At 37.6% G+C, this 16,436-nt stretch overlaps 1 protein-coding gene across 1 annotated transcript in view; it reads left to right on the forward strand.

Annotated features, from left to right (window-relative positions):
- The first annotated feature begins 468 nt into the window (after positions 1-468).
- Positions 469-16,436, forward strand: part of LOC130913588 (protein kinase C-binding protein NELL1-like) — a 308,184-nt gene continuing 292,216 nt past the window's right edge. Inside the window, exons 1-2 of the mRNA XM_057832310.1 lie at positions 469-641; positions 1,051-1,179. Of these exons, the coding sequence (XP_057688293.1) occupies positions 593-641; positions 1,051-1,179 (178 nt within the window). The 5' untranslated portion in view covers positions 469-592. The remainder of the gene's footprint in view (positions 642-1,050; positions 1,180-16,436) is intronic.

The following is a 16,436-nucleotide window of genomic DNA, read 5'->3' on the forward strand; positions in this document are numbered from 1 at the left end:
ACGCTAGGGGCTTAATACATTTTTATTTTTTTAATTTTTATTTTTTTAATTACCAAAAATAGTTACTTGATAAAAAGTGGCATATTCAATGGTTATAGTGCCATCTGTTGCTTTGAAATGTATGTGACAGCATTCCAGTTTGGCAGAATTTGATGTAGTATAAGCCAATTTTTGACACCATTTACTATAGTTTAAAAATGTCCATTTTCATATTTAAAATGTTCATTTTTAATATTTATACATTTGTGATCAATTGTAAAGTCAACTGCATTCTGGCATCTATTGACTCACTGATATTTATTAATAATAATCTTTTTACCTATCAACCTGTAAATTGAAACGTTGAAAGTCGATGAAATGATCGTATCATATTTTAAATAAACATGGGAATCCCAGACTGGGCAAAGAGTGAGTGAGTGGCTGTATGTTACCACACCAGAGCGATCCTTTAGTGCTTTGCAGCATCCCTGCTCGTGTGTGTCGTGGACTGTTCCTCAATTCATGCACTTCCAGTCTGTGTTGAGTGGGAGCAGCGCACAAGGACCAAGGTGCTCGTGGATGTGGGACTCTTTACACCGCAATTCCAACACAAATGGATATTACCGTTGCCTTCTTGTACCTTTTTCTTTTTTCCAAACCAGGTAAGACGAAGGAATTTCGACCACGTTATTTGTGCGCCAAATCTGCTCGTTTTTCCACGCTTACCAATTTAGATCTGCGCGAAAGTGATCAGTAGAAAACGTGGTGTAATATGTTTTTAAATGACTTGCTGTTGGCAAACTAAGCGCATGCATGAGGTTAAAAATGAAGGACAACTCTTCCGTCCGCGCACAAGAAAACGCGGAATACAGCTGCAGCGAGGGAACACAGGTGTGGGCTGCAGCCTGCAGACACTATCATTGTGCAAATCAAATGAATGAAATGTATCAAAAAATGACTTTTTCAACACAAGCTAAGCGGCGTACTAAAAACAATGCGTGCTGACATAATGCGTGTTTTTTTTTTTTGTCTGCTAAATCCTGTTTTTTTCTTTCTTCTTCCCGACACCAGTTTTGGCTATCGGGTCAGATCAAGACTACCAAATTGATATAATCAATGAGCTTGACTTGGCGAATGCCACCTATGGAATTACTCAAGTGCCCGGGCTTCACAACAGCAGCAAAGCTTTCGTTTTTCGAGGTAAGATACCACAAAGTTGAAATACAATATTTTAGGCTTCCTGGCTACTTGCACTCAAAGGCGCTTTCCCCTTCAGTGGGAGGCAGAGGTGAGACATGAGAGGATCTTCTCTAAAATATCACAATGTTGCATCTGGAGCCAGGAAATAGACAATAATGGACTTCATATGAATACTTTTATCAAGTGGAGTGATTTTAATCAGTTCAGACTGGCAAAAAGTTTTTTAATTCTGCATGAGCATTTCAGCGCATGGTTACAGCTTCTACGTGTAGGTGGGATACTTTATAAACAGAAAATTAATAATGCCCTTTAGACCTTCAATCTCGCTCATGCGTAATATATGTATAATAACAATTAACTGTCCTGCAAGTAATTTATATACATGAAAAAAAAAAAAAACATCTGATTGAGATTTTGCACTATTTTTATATGACACCATGCTCTAATATAAACTCAAATATTTTTTCTGCTTGTGATGGGATCTAGCATAGGTTAAGTCTGATCATAACAAATTAGCTTTATGTCATGAAATGTTGGTGTGCAGTATATGGATTAAACTTTTATAGGGTTAGGAAAGAGATACGAAACAAAACTTGGTCGAAAGTTTGGCCTGCTGGTGAAGTGGTTGTTGTGCTTGTCGTGTCAAAAGAAACCTTTGCTTTAAGCCGACTGTTGAAAAGAGCTGCAGATTCTTTTCAGAGCTCCCGCTGCTCTCTTGAATTGCCTTTAGCCTTAAACTTTTTGACAGAGACTAAAAGTTGGAAAATGAAAAACGTCGCAGTGTCTGAGTGAAAGATTAAGAGGAAAATTTCAACATATAAATAAACAGTAGTGCCACTTGCCAATGAGGAAACTTAGACTAGTGTTTCTCAACCTTTTTTGAGCCAACACACTTTTTTTCTATGAAAAAAATTCCAAGGCACAGCACCAGCAAAAATTAAAAATGAATTCCTGTAGCCTACTTTCACAAAAATCATGTATTGAACAAAAGTCAAACACACAAAGAAATACACTTTTTATAATCACATTTTCACTCATTCACTGTGACACCTGGGCTTATTGTAGTGGATGGAGTAGGTATCATTCAGGGCCGGCCCAGCCTATACGCAGACTATGCAGCTGCTTAGCGCCCCTGACCACTAAGTGGCCCCAATCTGGCAATTGTTTAATTTATATTCTATTTTGTTTACTACAGTTTGCTTTATTTGACTTTTGTGAGTTTTGATACTTGATTACAAGCTTAAAAAAATAAAAGTTCTTCCTTAACTTCTTTTTTTCCTCTTTTAGAAAAAGGTTTGGCACTGTCTACTGTAAGTACTGACAATCATTTGGGGTGAGAAGTTTGAAGTATGCAGTGCAACAAAATCTGATTAATATACAAAATATGGACGTATGGGTTGGATTGGATGTATGGGTTTCACAGTACACTGTGATGAAATGGTGGGCCAAAAATATGGGCCCCTTTGCATTATTTTGCTTAGGGCCCCCAAATGGCCTGGGCCGGCCCTGGTATCATTGCATGCCCAGTGAAATTTAATCCCTCTCTGTCCAGTTCTTGTTTAGTCTCTGGCCAATCCCAATGAAAGAAAGCTTTTACTAGACTGCCTCATACCAAAGATGTTCAGCAAGACAACACTCTTTGCTTTCTTCTGACCACCACTCATATTTGGGCCGTCATCTCAGTCAAAATTTTGTCCAATGTCCAGTTCTGAGTTTGCATCTTGCCTTTTCAAAAACCTTTCCATCGGCATCACCATTATAGTTTTGCTATTGGCTAGCACGCTATCCACAATGCCAGGATCACCTTCACATGACGTATCACTGAACAAAGCAATTAACCAATTGTTGCCTTCTACTGGTATGGAAGAGTATTACATGATTACCAACAATTGGACAGCGCAGACACTAAGGAACACTACATTTGCAGATTCATTTTCAAAAAACAGTTTCAGCTCAATTAAATGAAAGATGATGATATTCCATGGCACACCAGACGCTGAGCAAGTAGTAGTACAGTAGTACTAGTAGTAGTATAGTGGTGTGTTTCTGCACTGTGGTTGAAAAACACCGACTTAGTCTAACTGCTTTTTATTGACAATCTCTTTCTAGGGGAACAATCCATTAATTGAGAATCTCTCATCACAGAATGTGTTAAAAGGCTGCTCAAAAGCAGATCCATAATTTGTTTTTGAAAATACTTTGTAAATAAAATGATGGAGAACGATGTATTATTTGTCTCCTCTAGTGGGAAAAATAGTACAAGAAATTTAGCATGGTGGGGGAAATAATCACTGTTTATTTGCATTAGTGATGCAATAATTAATCGATTAACTTGAGTATTCGATTAGAAAAAACTATTCTAATTAAATTGTATTGCTTCAAGTATTCGTTTAATTAATTATTTAATTAAAGTGGCGTTGTAATGGTTTATCTTGAAAGTGTTTACATTTAGTTTTATTGATTAGGGTGGATACATTGCCCTCTGGTCTGCCTTATTTCACATGGCGGAATCCAACTGCTCCCTGTTAAGAACCACATAAACTAAGTTTTCGTTTGAGCTAATGTTTTTTAATGCGTTCGTAATTTTGTTTATAGATATATTTAGCCGTTTTTTGTGGGAATATGTGTTTGAACCTTTTGTTAAGAGCATTGTAAAAGAAAAAAAAAACGTTAGCATTCTATAGCATTTAAGCTAGCAGACTTTTGCTATGTAATTTAGCCAATTGTTCTTTTGTTGTACATAGATCCTTTTTTTTTTTTAATATTGTTTTTAATATTGTCTGAGGCGAAGCTCAGGTGTATTTTAATTTTTCATGTTCCTTATCCGATTACTCAATTATTCGAACTAACTTGTTCATCGATTAATTGATACTAAAATAATTGATAGCTGCAGCCCTAATTTGAATTCTGCAGCCGTGGATGTTGGAAAGCATCATTTAGGAGGAGTGAGGAAGGTACAGAAGGGGAGAAGAGAGGGAGAGAGAAAGAGAGAACATTGTCATTGTGTTCACATGTGTATGTGTGTAGCTTGGAATGAGTAAGTGCAGCATACCTAATTTGCCCAACATGAGACAGAGCTGTCCAAGTTTGAGAAATGGCAGACACCCAGGATTCATCATGCTCTTATTTTCTTTCTTTGAAATGTTGTGACATGTACTCACTTTCACAGAGCTCTTAGGTTCTGGTTCTGTGTTGAGGTGCAAAAGACCTGTCACCATGGGTGGGCCATAGCGGGCTGTGCCCGCCCCCCAAAAGGCTTGTGGCACCCCACACCTCGTTTTTAGCGGAAACAAATGTCATCATCTGCCAACTACATAAGTGCAATTTAATACACATTTCAGGTAGACTTTTTACATTGTAAAACTTGTAAAATACTTCAAAAATGCATATTTCAAGTAGGATCTTGTGGCACAGTGACTAAGTGTTTGCAATGTGGTAATAGTAAGATATCTTTTGGTCACAGGTTAAAATACCACTGTTGACACTTTACTATTTTATTCTTAAAACAATGTTCACATATTTTGCAGCTGATCAGGAAAAGCAAACCTACCTGAGATGTGATGATTACATGCAGAGTGAATAGAGTATTGTGTAGGATTATTCAAAATATAGGAATAGGATAATAATCATACCCCCCGTGCTTTTTATATGCCTGCCTTAAAGGACACCACAGTGATTTTGACTTAAAAAAAAAAAAAAAAAAAAAAAAAAATTATTATACTGAAATATGTTTGATGATAAGTGCTGAAAACATGCACAGGCTGAGAACAACTGAGTGCTGAATCTATATATGAATAAAGCCACCTATAATGAAGTGGTGCATTCACTTGTAGTGGTCCATTGTCCTTTTAATCGGTATTTTATCTGTCTATCGTTACTGTCATCATTTATTATAAAAAATGTCCAATGTGCGCTGACTTGCAGTCTACTTTGATGGGATTCCATAACCATAAGAATAGCTCCAATCGGCCTCTTTATGAACCAATCCATTAATTTAAAGATTATCCATTTCTACCACCACTGACCCTGAATGGGAGAGCTGAATACAGAGGTGTCTCCCTACTAACATCACAATGTGATACGACAGGCTTCAATTTAACCAGGTGCTTACAGAGCTACAGCAGGTGGTGGTGCTAGGTCACACATTTCTCGTGATACAATCAGGCAAATACACCACCAGACCTCAGACCATACATTTTTAGCTCATGGTGCACAATTAAAGTATTTACTCACGATAACAACCCGTGAATTATGAGCAGAGGCTGGTAGAGTAGCCAAAAATGGTACTCAAGTAAGAGTAGCGTTATTTCAACATAATATTACTCAAGTAAAAGTAGTCATCCAAAAAATGTACTCAAGTACAAGTAAAACAGTATCCAGTGACTAGTATATTCTGTACCAGAAAAAAAAATCCTTGAATTCTGGAAATAGAAAAAAAAGTCAGAAATTAAGCATTATCCGTCCAAAGAGCACGAGTGCCCTCTAGTGGAGAAAATAGTCCCTAGTTTGAGGAGTGAATAATGTAGTTCCTTCATAGATACTATTATGAAATGAAAAGCATCATATCTCCGATTTTCTGTGGTCAATCGGTGCCAAATAAAAACTGGGAGAGAGATTAAAATCCGCGCTTTCGAGTCATGTTCAGGGCAGTGCTCTATGTCAAATACTTCATTTTTTTCGGTGCTTTATAGACGCCACGTGATTGAACAGGCTGGCGTGATCATAGAATGACAAGCTTGCATCTGATTGGTGTAATGGAGTCATGTAATCATTGTTGCGACGTCTCTGGTGAAATTAGTAGTGCTACTCTTGGTATCGCTGGCAAAAATAAAAAAATGTATAATAAAGAGGAAAAATGTAACGACTCTTGTGTAGCCCAAAGTAGTGGAGTACGTAATAAGGAATTACTCTGTACACAAAAGGCAGCAGTGTGTTTTAGGAGTTAGCTCCTCCTCAGAAATTGGCCATTCGAATCCTCCTGGCAACCGTAATGGAGTAATGCATGCAAGACCATTGAAAATAGCCATGTTCCAACTGAGAAAGGCATATAATCTAGACAGAACACAGACAACACGATTTGCTACGATATCAAGATTAATTTCTTTATTATTAATAATATCTGCGATTGAAACACTTTTAGGGTGTACCCCATTTCCTGCCCATAGCAAGCTGGGATAGGCTGCTGCACCCTTGCGACACTTGTGAAGATAAGCGGACCGGAAGATGAATGAATTAATTAATGATTTTTTGCTAACTTAATATAGTCTTAAAATTTAAAACTTCTAACAAACATTAGTAGATCACCCAAGCGGAAGCACCCAAGCAGGGAGAGGCAGCATTGAGTTTCTGTGCTTCTCATTTTGGGAACAAATTACCTGAAACTGACGTGTGCTCAAACCATAAGCTAAATCAAGGTTTAAAACGCTACTGTCCAGCGTGTTCATAACTGCCCATATACTTCAAATTTCAAGCCAAAAGACTTTAGCTGTATATATATATATATATATATTTTTTTTTTTTTTGGGGGGGGGGGGTGTTTTATTTCTATTTCCTGTATTAATGGTTTTAGTTTTAACAGTCTTGATGATTTCATGTTTTTCTTTTAATGTATCATTTTATTTGTGTTTTGGGATTTTTACGTGATGTAAAATACATTAAATTACTTCGTGTTGAACTGTGCTATTAAAAAAGCCTTGCCTTTCATAGAGACTTAGATATATTTGCATTTAAGCAAAATTATGTATGCTACTGTGCTGCTTATGTTTGCACTGGCTAGTTTTATGTTGCAGCACTACTTGATGCATTTAAGATTTGTGACAGGTAAATTGGATGTTTGTTAAAAAATTAAGTGAGTTGGTGAAAAGCTCTCGGTTTATTTCACTACCAGCCATTTTTCATGAAGACATTTATAGTGTTGTTGATTTTGGGGGGTAACCCAGCCTTTGTAATTTGAATAAAAGCACAGATATCGGCACTCACACCCTGTACCTGTAAAATAGAAAAGGAGTATTCATTTTGTAGCAATAGGCAAATACAGGACTTAATTTGGGGGAAGTCAATTCTGAATGTCACTATCTGTGGTCAGGCTTAGTCCCTACCACTGTGATTTACAAATTCAAACAGTGACTGAATGGATTATTTTTATGTCCATTATTACTCATGAGGAAAACTAGATAAAACTAATCAATGAGTAATGTAACCTATTTTGTCCGACATTGGAGGCTTCAATATTGGCTCTAACAGAGACCCAGGACTTTTGTGTTTTGTGGAATATAAGTGTCTGTATTGTGCAACTTCCACTTTGCCCACACATTTCCCATCTTTAGGGTTGAAGCAATCTATTATAGCTTTTATGGTCCTATTAAACAGGCAGTAGATAGTTCAGACATTTAAAAATGGAGAGTCCTATGTTCTCATAAGACCCTCCTCCAAACACTCCATGATTAACAGTCTGTTAGAAGCTGTGCTGGCGCTGTTGTGGCTGAGTAAGTGATTATTCCTGATGATTTATAACCACTGGATGCAAGCATGTTGTCTTCTTAGCTTAATGTCATATTTCACCTGTTTGAACAGATACAAGGTAAAACTGGGAATTAATTTTATTTTAAATTCACTGTAGCTGAACTGTCTGAGGTAGGAGAGAGAATACTTACAGTCCAGGCAAAGTCACCAAGAGCAGATTTTTTTTTTCAGGAATAATCATCCCAGCCTGTTTTTATCTCATCCCCCCATCACTTCATCTCTTGTCAGAAGATTATTGCACCACTGCGCTTAATAAGAGCCAGTTTAGGGTAGGCGGCCCAGTGAAGCCTCCACTAAAAGGTCTTTATCGCAACGTGTGATCCAACCTTTTGATGAACAAAAAGGAAGAACACGCTAATACTTTCCCACAGAGCACTGATAACTAGATGCACAACAGGACTAGATATTTGCATATGTGGTGATTAAGTTTCCATTAAGAAGCTTGTCTAAAGCTTACTCATAGCCTGTTTTGGGACTATTCTAGAATGACAAAATGTACAGTGGGGCAAATAAGTATTTAGTCAACCACTAATTGTGCAAGTTGTCCCACTTGAAGATATTAGAGAGGCCTGTAATTGTCAACAATGGTAAACCTCAACCATGAGAGACAGAATGTGAAAAAAACCCCAGATAATCACATTGTTTGAATTTTTAAGAATTTGCAAATAATGGTGGAAAATAAGTATTTGGTCAATACCAAAAGTTAATCTCAATACTTTGTTATGTACCTTTTGTTGGCAATAACGAAGGCCAAACATTTTCTTTAACTCTTCACAATATTTTCAAACACTGTTGCTGGTATTTTCGCCCATTCCTACATGCAGATCTCTCCTAGAGCAGTAATGTTTTGGGGCTGTCATTGGGCAACATGGACATTCAACTCCCTCCACAGATTTTCAATGGGGTTGAGTTCTGGAGACTTGCTAGGCCCCTCCAGGACCTTGAAATGTTTCTTATGAAGCAACTCCTTTGTTGCCCTGGCTGTGTGTTTGGGATCATTGCCATGCTGAGCCACGTCTCATCTTCAATGCCCTTGATGATGGAAGGAGATTTTCACTCAAAATCTCTCGATACATGGCCCATTCATTCTTTCCTTAACACAGATCAGTCATCCTGGTCCCTTTGCAGAAAAACAGCCTCAAAGCATGATGTTTCAACCCCCATGCTTCACAGTGGGTATGATGTTCAGTATTCTTTCTCCTCCAAACACGAGAACCTGTGTTTCTACCAAAAAGTTCTAGTTTTGTTTCATCTGACCATAACACATTCTCCCAGTCCTCTTTTGGATCATCCAAATGCTCTCTAGCGAAGCGCAGACGGGCCTGTATGTGTGCTGGCTTCAGCAGGGGGATACGTCTGGCAGTGCAGGATTTGAGTCCCTGGCGGCGCATTGTGTTACCGATAGTAGCCTTTGTTACTGTGGTCCCAGCTCTCTGTGGGTCATTCCCTAGGTCCCCCCATGTGGTTCTGGGATTTTTGCTCACCGTTCTTGTCATCATTTTGACGCCACGGGGTGAGATCTTGCATGGAGCCCCAGTTCGAGGGAGATTATCAGTGGTCTTGTATGTCTTCCATTTTCTAATAATTGCTCCCACAGTTGATTTCTTTACACCAAGCGTTTTACCTTTTGCAGATTCAGTCTTCCCAGCCTGGTGCAGGTCTACAATTTTGTCTCTGGTGTCCTTCGACTGCTCTTTGGTCTTGGCCATAGTGGAGTTTGGAGTGTGACCGAGTGAGGTTGTGGACAGGTGTCTTTTATACCGATAATGAGTTAAAACAGGTACCATTGATACAGGTAACGAGTGGAGCTTTGTTAGACCTCGTTAGAAGAAGTTAGACCTCTTTGAAAGCCAGAAATCTTGCTTGTTGGTAGGTGACAAAATGCTTCTTTTCCACTCTAATTTGGAAATAAATTCTTTAAAAATCAAACAATGTGATTCTGTTTTTTCACACATTGTGTCTATCATGGTTGAGGTTTACCCATGTTGACAATTACAGGCCTCTCTAATCTTTTCAAGTAGGAGAACTTGCACAATTGGTGGCTGACTAAATACTTATTTTCTCCTCTGTATTTGTTCAATTAGAGAACTCAAGAGGCCTCAAGGCGACACTGAAACACATGAGTTTACTTGAGATCCAAACTCGACAGATAGTCGTCATGGGAAAATTCAATATCGAAAGCACGAGAGCATTTCTTGGCTTTAGGATAAATGCAACACATAAATGTGATGATGGTGCTGATATGTACAAAACCACTTATACTTCGGATGAGAGATTGTCTCCAAACATTTGCCTGGTACTATACAGGATATGCATGCTCTTTATCCACTGATGAGAATTATGACATTTAGCAGGAATCAATCCACCATAAATTCAATCAATGAAATTCTAATAAATACATCCATCCTACATTAGCAATATGAATTATTCATTACCAATGACCTTGAAGAGACCACACAAAAAAAAAAAAAAAAAAAAAAAAAAAAAGTACGTTGATTGACGAGTTTCCTAACTTGGATGTTCATCATTGTAAGAGCTTTCACTTAGTCACATTTTTGCCTTGTGTTGGAGGCCAAAATCTTGAGTTGGAAAAAATGTATTTCCCCAATGGGAATGCGGGCAACAAAAATCAGAGGCCATTATGCACTTATGGATGTTTGTCGGAAAATACATATAATCAAGACAATAAATACCAAATGAGACACTTGCAAAGAGCTGCCGTTGCAACTCATGCCCAGACTCTCACATTGAAATCAGCAGCCATTGTGATTGGCTCCAGCTCCCGATGTTGGCCTCAGCCCTCAAAGGCAAACAGGCAACACAGAAATACTACAGATTCTAGAGATGTTACACTGACACCAGTTAATTAATTTACAATCCCTGGAAAGTCCTGGAAAACATTCATGGCACTTCATTTCCTTCTCAATAAGTAAAACATTTACATATGTGAGTACCGGTAATTTGGGTTGAATGCTTGGCCAAGGTATGAATTCAAATTGTAAGTCAAGACCCCTTTGAATTGGTTAATTCTAACTTGGTTGTAACATGATTCATAAACTATATTTTCATGTACTATATACTGTATCTTTAATTATTCTAAGTTTCTAAAATAAATGGTAAAAATAACTAACCTTTGTGGGGACGCTTTATATCTTATAGGATCAGCTTGTATGCATGCATTAACTAAAACTAAAAAGATGTTTCCCTCTGGCCATCAAATTTTTACTGGCTGAAGGCCTGCCAAGACACCACTCAGGTTGTCGTTGCTGTTGTTCCTATGGACACTAATTTTCAAGTAACGCTCAAAACTTGGTAGCTATGTTGCATGGACCAGTGTCTAACAATCTTTGGTGCGTGTTTTTTTTTTTTTTTTTTTTTTCATTTTATTTTATCAGGGCTGATTTATTAATTGTGGAATAATTAGCCAGTAGAGGGCAGCTTGCTGTAGGTTAGAAATTTGTGGGTTAGGGCTGTGCAGATATTGTTTGGGACTCATGCTCGTTTAATTTGAGGACACATCGAGACAAAAAAAAAAAAAAAGTGATGTGAACCTGGAATACGCTATTCTAGACTGTATCGTGAAAGAAAAGAATAACTAAGATACTATGATGCCAGACAGGAGCTTCAATGTTTTTGAGGGATCGGCCGATAGTTTTATGGGACCGGTCCCTTCTGGGGGTCTTTTTTGGACAGGACTGTTCGTCCCTTGGTCAACCATTCAGTGTGGGTCCCATCTTTCAGAAATTGGTTCATTTGTGTTGCTAGGCGCTCATGGAGTGAAGTTAGCTACTTTAACAAGTAGCTGTAAATCATGTGCTGTCCAGTTCTTCATACCTGAGAATCATTGTTGGATGTATGCCACTGTAATGGTCACTGGGCCTTGGTCAGGGAGGGTGCTGTGGTCAGCTCTTAAATCTTTTAACCACTGTGCTTCACTGTTAGGTGATGCTTCCCTCACCCATATGCCTTTCCAGTATTGTTAGGTTTCCGATAATCTCCAGGATTGCTGTTGCTGTACTGTACATATGCTCATTGGTTTCAGTTATTGTCGCAGTAAGAATCGTTGTCATTGTTGCATTTGCATCAGCTAGGAAACTTTCTGGTGGTACTTCACTCATTCTCACTAGTTGGTGCCGACATTCTCACTAGTTGGTGCCGACGGCTGTTAGCCATGATCTTATCTCTTAGGTCAGTTACTCTCACATTCAGCTCCTCTGTCACTGGGGCTTGGTATCCAATTCGAACCCCACTTGTCTTCCTCATAGTTCTGAGGTTGTGGGTTCAAATGTCTCCCTGCGTGTTTTCCTTCGTCAGAGCCCGATTTTGTAATTGTTGCCTTTTTGCGTTAGCTAGTCAAGTGCATGCATGCACAGCCTTCAGCCTGTTAGTGTTTTGGGGCACACTCATGCTTTTAAACATTTGACCTAAAATTCCTTACGTGCCAATCTTCCAATCATTATTGTTTATTGCTCCTAACTATTCCGTTCCGACAGTTTCATCTTAGTTACATTCTATATGTGTTTCTTAGTTCTTACATACTTAGCCAGCAAAGATGATTCTGATCATAATTTTTTTGTGCACTTGAATAACTGACTCAGATTGGGATTCTATGAGAAAAGCCCAAATGATTTATTTATTTTTTTATGGCAAAAAAGGACTATGGTCTATGGCACAGTGTAGCATAAGCTCTTGAGTTGAACCGGTCATAGAGATCAGCATCTTGGTTGTTCCCTTTACCCAGAATATGCAGTACAGTAGTATATTGAAAATCACTGTCGCATGCTGTGTCAAAGTGAAATAGCACCATGGAGGAAATCACAGACTCATCCAGATGGCACTGACACAATTTTGGAAAAACACTGCATTTAAACTGTGAGTCAGGCTGGGGGTGGTGACTGAAGAGCCCTACTGACAACACTCAACTAACATTTGACAATAAGAGGCCACCAAACTGTACCACAGGGTTGCTTTGAAAACAGAGTAATGGTGTGATGATCTGCTGTACATGAACTATGTTGGTTCTTTGCCAGACAAAATTAATGTTTGGAGTTGTGCAAATTGAACTGAAGTGAGCATTGGCGTAGCCTTCAGGGACCCCCCCCCCCCCAGAATTGACAGACAAAGAGAAACACGCACACGAACCCCCAATGACCCATGCACACACACACACACACACACACAAAATGTTCTTTCACAATTCAATGTTAATTATGATCAGTTTTCATTTTTTTACACACAGTGGAAAACACTCAGGTGACTTGAAGTTCCGCTCTGAGACCCCCAATTTGGCCAACTTTCAAAACTGTCCGATATGCACGTGTGATACATCATTGGAAAGTTTAAAATCTCAATTTTTTGGGTAAAGAAAATTTTGAACAGGAGGGCATTTAAAAAAAAAAATCAAACAGCGAAACCCTATCTGGAGGTGAGAGCATGAAAGAGCAGAATTAAAGACACCATGACTTTAAGGAGATACTGTATTATCACGTACTTACCTTGTTTCGATCCAAAAACTCCATGTAGCATGTATCACTGAGTGTCAAGACACAACTCTGAATGGCCACAGCTGTGCTTTTTGGGGATTTTATGGGTGAAACATGATAATACAACAAGGGTCACAATGCAGAAATTGTAGACATCAAGGAGTGGTCGAGATTTTCTTTTTCATATATTTACCCTTTTAAACTTTTTTTTTTTTTTTTCAAATTTTCTTTGTTTGAATCAATTATTTATCATCTAACATATCGGAGAAAATGCGACAGTAACAAAAAATAAAATAAAATAAAATACAATGACCGTATTTTTCAGACTATAAATTGCACCTGAGTATAAGTCCTGAGTATAAGTCGCACCACCAAAATTTACTTGATAAAATCCAACACATAGAACAGATATTTCCTCTTGAAACGCAATTTAATATAAAAATACAATACAATACAAATACAACATGCTGAATAAGTGTACACATAAGTCGCTCCAGAGTTTAAGTCGCACCCCCAGCCAAACTATGAAAAGAACTGCGACTTATAGTCCGAAAAATACGTCAAGCGATAGTTATGAGGAAAATATCCGTTACTTTTTTACAGACACCATTTTTTTCATTGTGACGTAATTTTTTAAAAAAGTTTAAAAAATGCGCGTGAATAATTTTTTAAAATCTTTTTTTTTTTTGAACGAAATATTAGAGATCAATTAATGATTCTAAGCTAAAAATGACAGACATTTTGAAGAATAAATTTAATTAATTACCTTCGTTTTATGGGTGGGTTGAAACAAAGCTGGTTGCGCGACGTCTGTAAACGGGGGTTTCCAGGGTAAAACGGACAAATTAAAAATAATTCGGGGGCTTAATGCACGATGACTCTGCTAATGCAGCATATAGACATATTGGTCTCTCAAACACAATAGTTCTTTTGGCTTAAAATACATCAGTTTATTTTAAAGAGGGGATGCAAGAGCAGAAACTGCTTTTTCAGTCTTGTCTGTGTTTTCTGCCATACGCAAAGAAATTCTGTACATAAATTGGGATTGTTGTAAATGGTAAATGGTGTTATACTTATATAGCGCTTTTCTGTACAAAGTTCCCAGCAATTTTAACTAATTTCTTCAGTTACCTTTTTCATTCATATTGTACAGAAAAATACATCCAAGTTTAATTTGACTCTTCTGTCTACTATAGTTAACTAATGCTGTAGTTCAAATTATTATCCACACATAATTGAAGACTTGTGTTTCAGTTTCTAGGGAAGATTTTACTTCTTTTGTATTTCCATTGTATCAATTTTGGAGATATTACTTATCTCATCATTATTTTTTAGATATTCAAGCAAGTCACAGAATCTTTTTGTTGATCAACAACAGCAGTGTTCAAATTATAATGAAATAAATGAAACCACTAAGCATATCTAGAAAATGATCAAACAGTCCTGGAAAATCAGTAGTTTTTTTTTTTTTTTTTACTCTGTGGTATATGTTTTTACGTATGTGCCTATATTTTAACCGATGTTAAATGTGCATGGATTTTGCAGCAACCAAATCACACTTTAAGGGACATTAATAAGTTGATTGTTGCTTGGTGAATTGATTGTGGAAGCAAATAGTTTTTTTAACCTGTTAAGATGTATTTAGGAAGTGTTCCTTTAGGCAAATAGTTTTAAATAAGAGACCAGCTTTTAAAGACATTTTTGAATAGCACGCAGTATTTTGAACCTGCTGAGATCCGATGTTGACAATGTTACTAAGTAACGCGCAACTGTAACTTGATTACTTTCAGTAACGAGTAATTTTACGCGTTAATTTTTCCAAACCAGTAATCTGATTAAAGTTAGTTTCCTTAGTGTCTGTGCGTTACTATTTTGTTATTGCCTCATAATGTATGTAGAATGAAGAAAATTGTAGTCATGCTCGAGCAGCATTTTCTCATACAAAAAGCTAGAAAAGTTCCCGGTACATATTTCCATGGTAACAGCTGCTTCCTGTTTTGGTCTCAAGTCACACGCGCTACATGTTGCAGAACTGAGAAAGGCGTAGGCCAGGCTGGTGCACATTCGAGCCGAGTGTTGAGATGTGAGAGGAAATGTTGATCTGTGTACATCCATGAATTAACGTGAGTATTTTTCATTCATTCTGGAGGGTAGGCAGCGTTAGGTTAGAACCCCTACATGCGTGGTCGTTTCATAGCTTTGCCGTTGCAATAACGGGCAGTCGTCGCTCCAAGTTGGCAAGCATTATTTACATCATATTCGTGTTGCACATTTATGCTATGAGGTGATGTGTTCGTTTAGTATCTTTGGGATGTGGTGTAAGTGTGTTGTGAGTGTAAAGTGCTTAGTTGCTGCCCCCTTTTTGTTGCCAAATTGTCCGCGTGTGTGTAGGGTGTACTTCTAGGTTGTGCGCGCGCATAAGTGCCTGCCCCCACATTTGTGTTTTTTGCACTGTGCAATTCATTTGTGTTTTTAATTATTGTGCAGCCAATTTGCATTTTTTTTACATTGGCACTGATATGCTGTTAACCCTAACCCGAAAATCTGAATTTTTGACATTAGGCTTAATCTTCGAGTTAGCGGGGTTTAATCAGTCGGTGGAGTTGATTTCAAGAAATTCCATGCAGTTTGTCAGTTATTTGTTAGTTTCAGGGCTCCGGAGTGGCTTAGCTAGCGCGAGTCAATGGTGGTTAAAATCAACTCCATCAACTAATTTAACCTCCGCTAACTCGAAGATTAAGCCTTATGTGAAAAATTTTAATCTTCCCCTTTAAATTCAATTATCGGAAAGTCTATTACATTTGATGACATTTTTCTGTTGTCATTCTTATGTTGAGTACAAAGGGAGAAAAAATAGTAAAAAGTAACTGATGAATTACTTTTAAAGTAACTTAGTTATTTTGATAATGAAGAAATCAGAAAAGTAAACATTTTTAGGCTTAATCAATAATCAGTAATGAAATGATTTTTTTAAGTAATCTGGGACAACACTGCTGAGATCTTTGGAAGATCTAAGAACCTCTTGATGGAGAATTTTCCAATGGTTGTGTGTTCTGTTCTGTTTTGTGTTGCATAGAAATTTGGTCATTATTAGGTGATTTTTGGACCTCTTAAGTTTTTTTCCCCTCCAATAATTGACTAAAGAGTTTATTTCCCAGTAAGAAAGGAAAAACATGACCTTTTTTTTTTTTTTTTTTTTTTTTACTGTATGACGAGGAAAGAGTCCTGTAAGAGGCAACTGCAACGTCATTG

Source organism: Corythoichthys intestinalis, chromosome 1, assembly GCF_030265065.1.
Source record: "Corythoichthys intestinalis isolate RoL2023-P3 chromosome 1, ASM3026506v1, whole genome shotgun sequence".
Classification (NCBI taxonomy): domain Eukaryota; kingdom Metazoa; phylum Chordata; class Actinopteri; order Syngnathiformes; family Syngnathidae; genus Corythoichthys; species Corythoichthys intestinalis.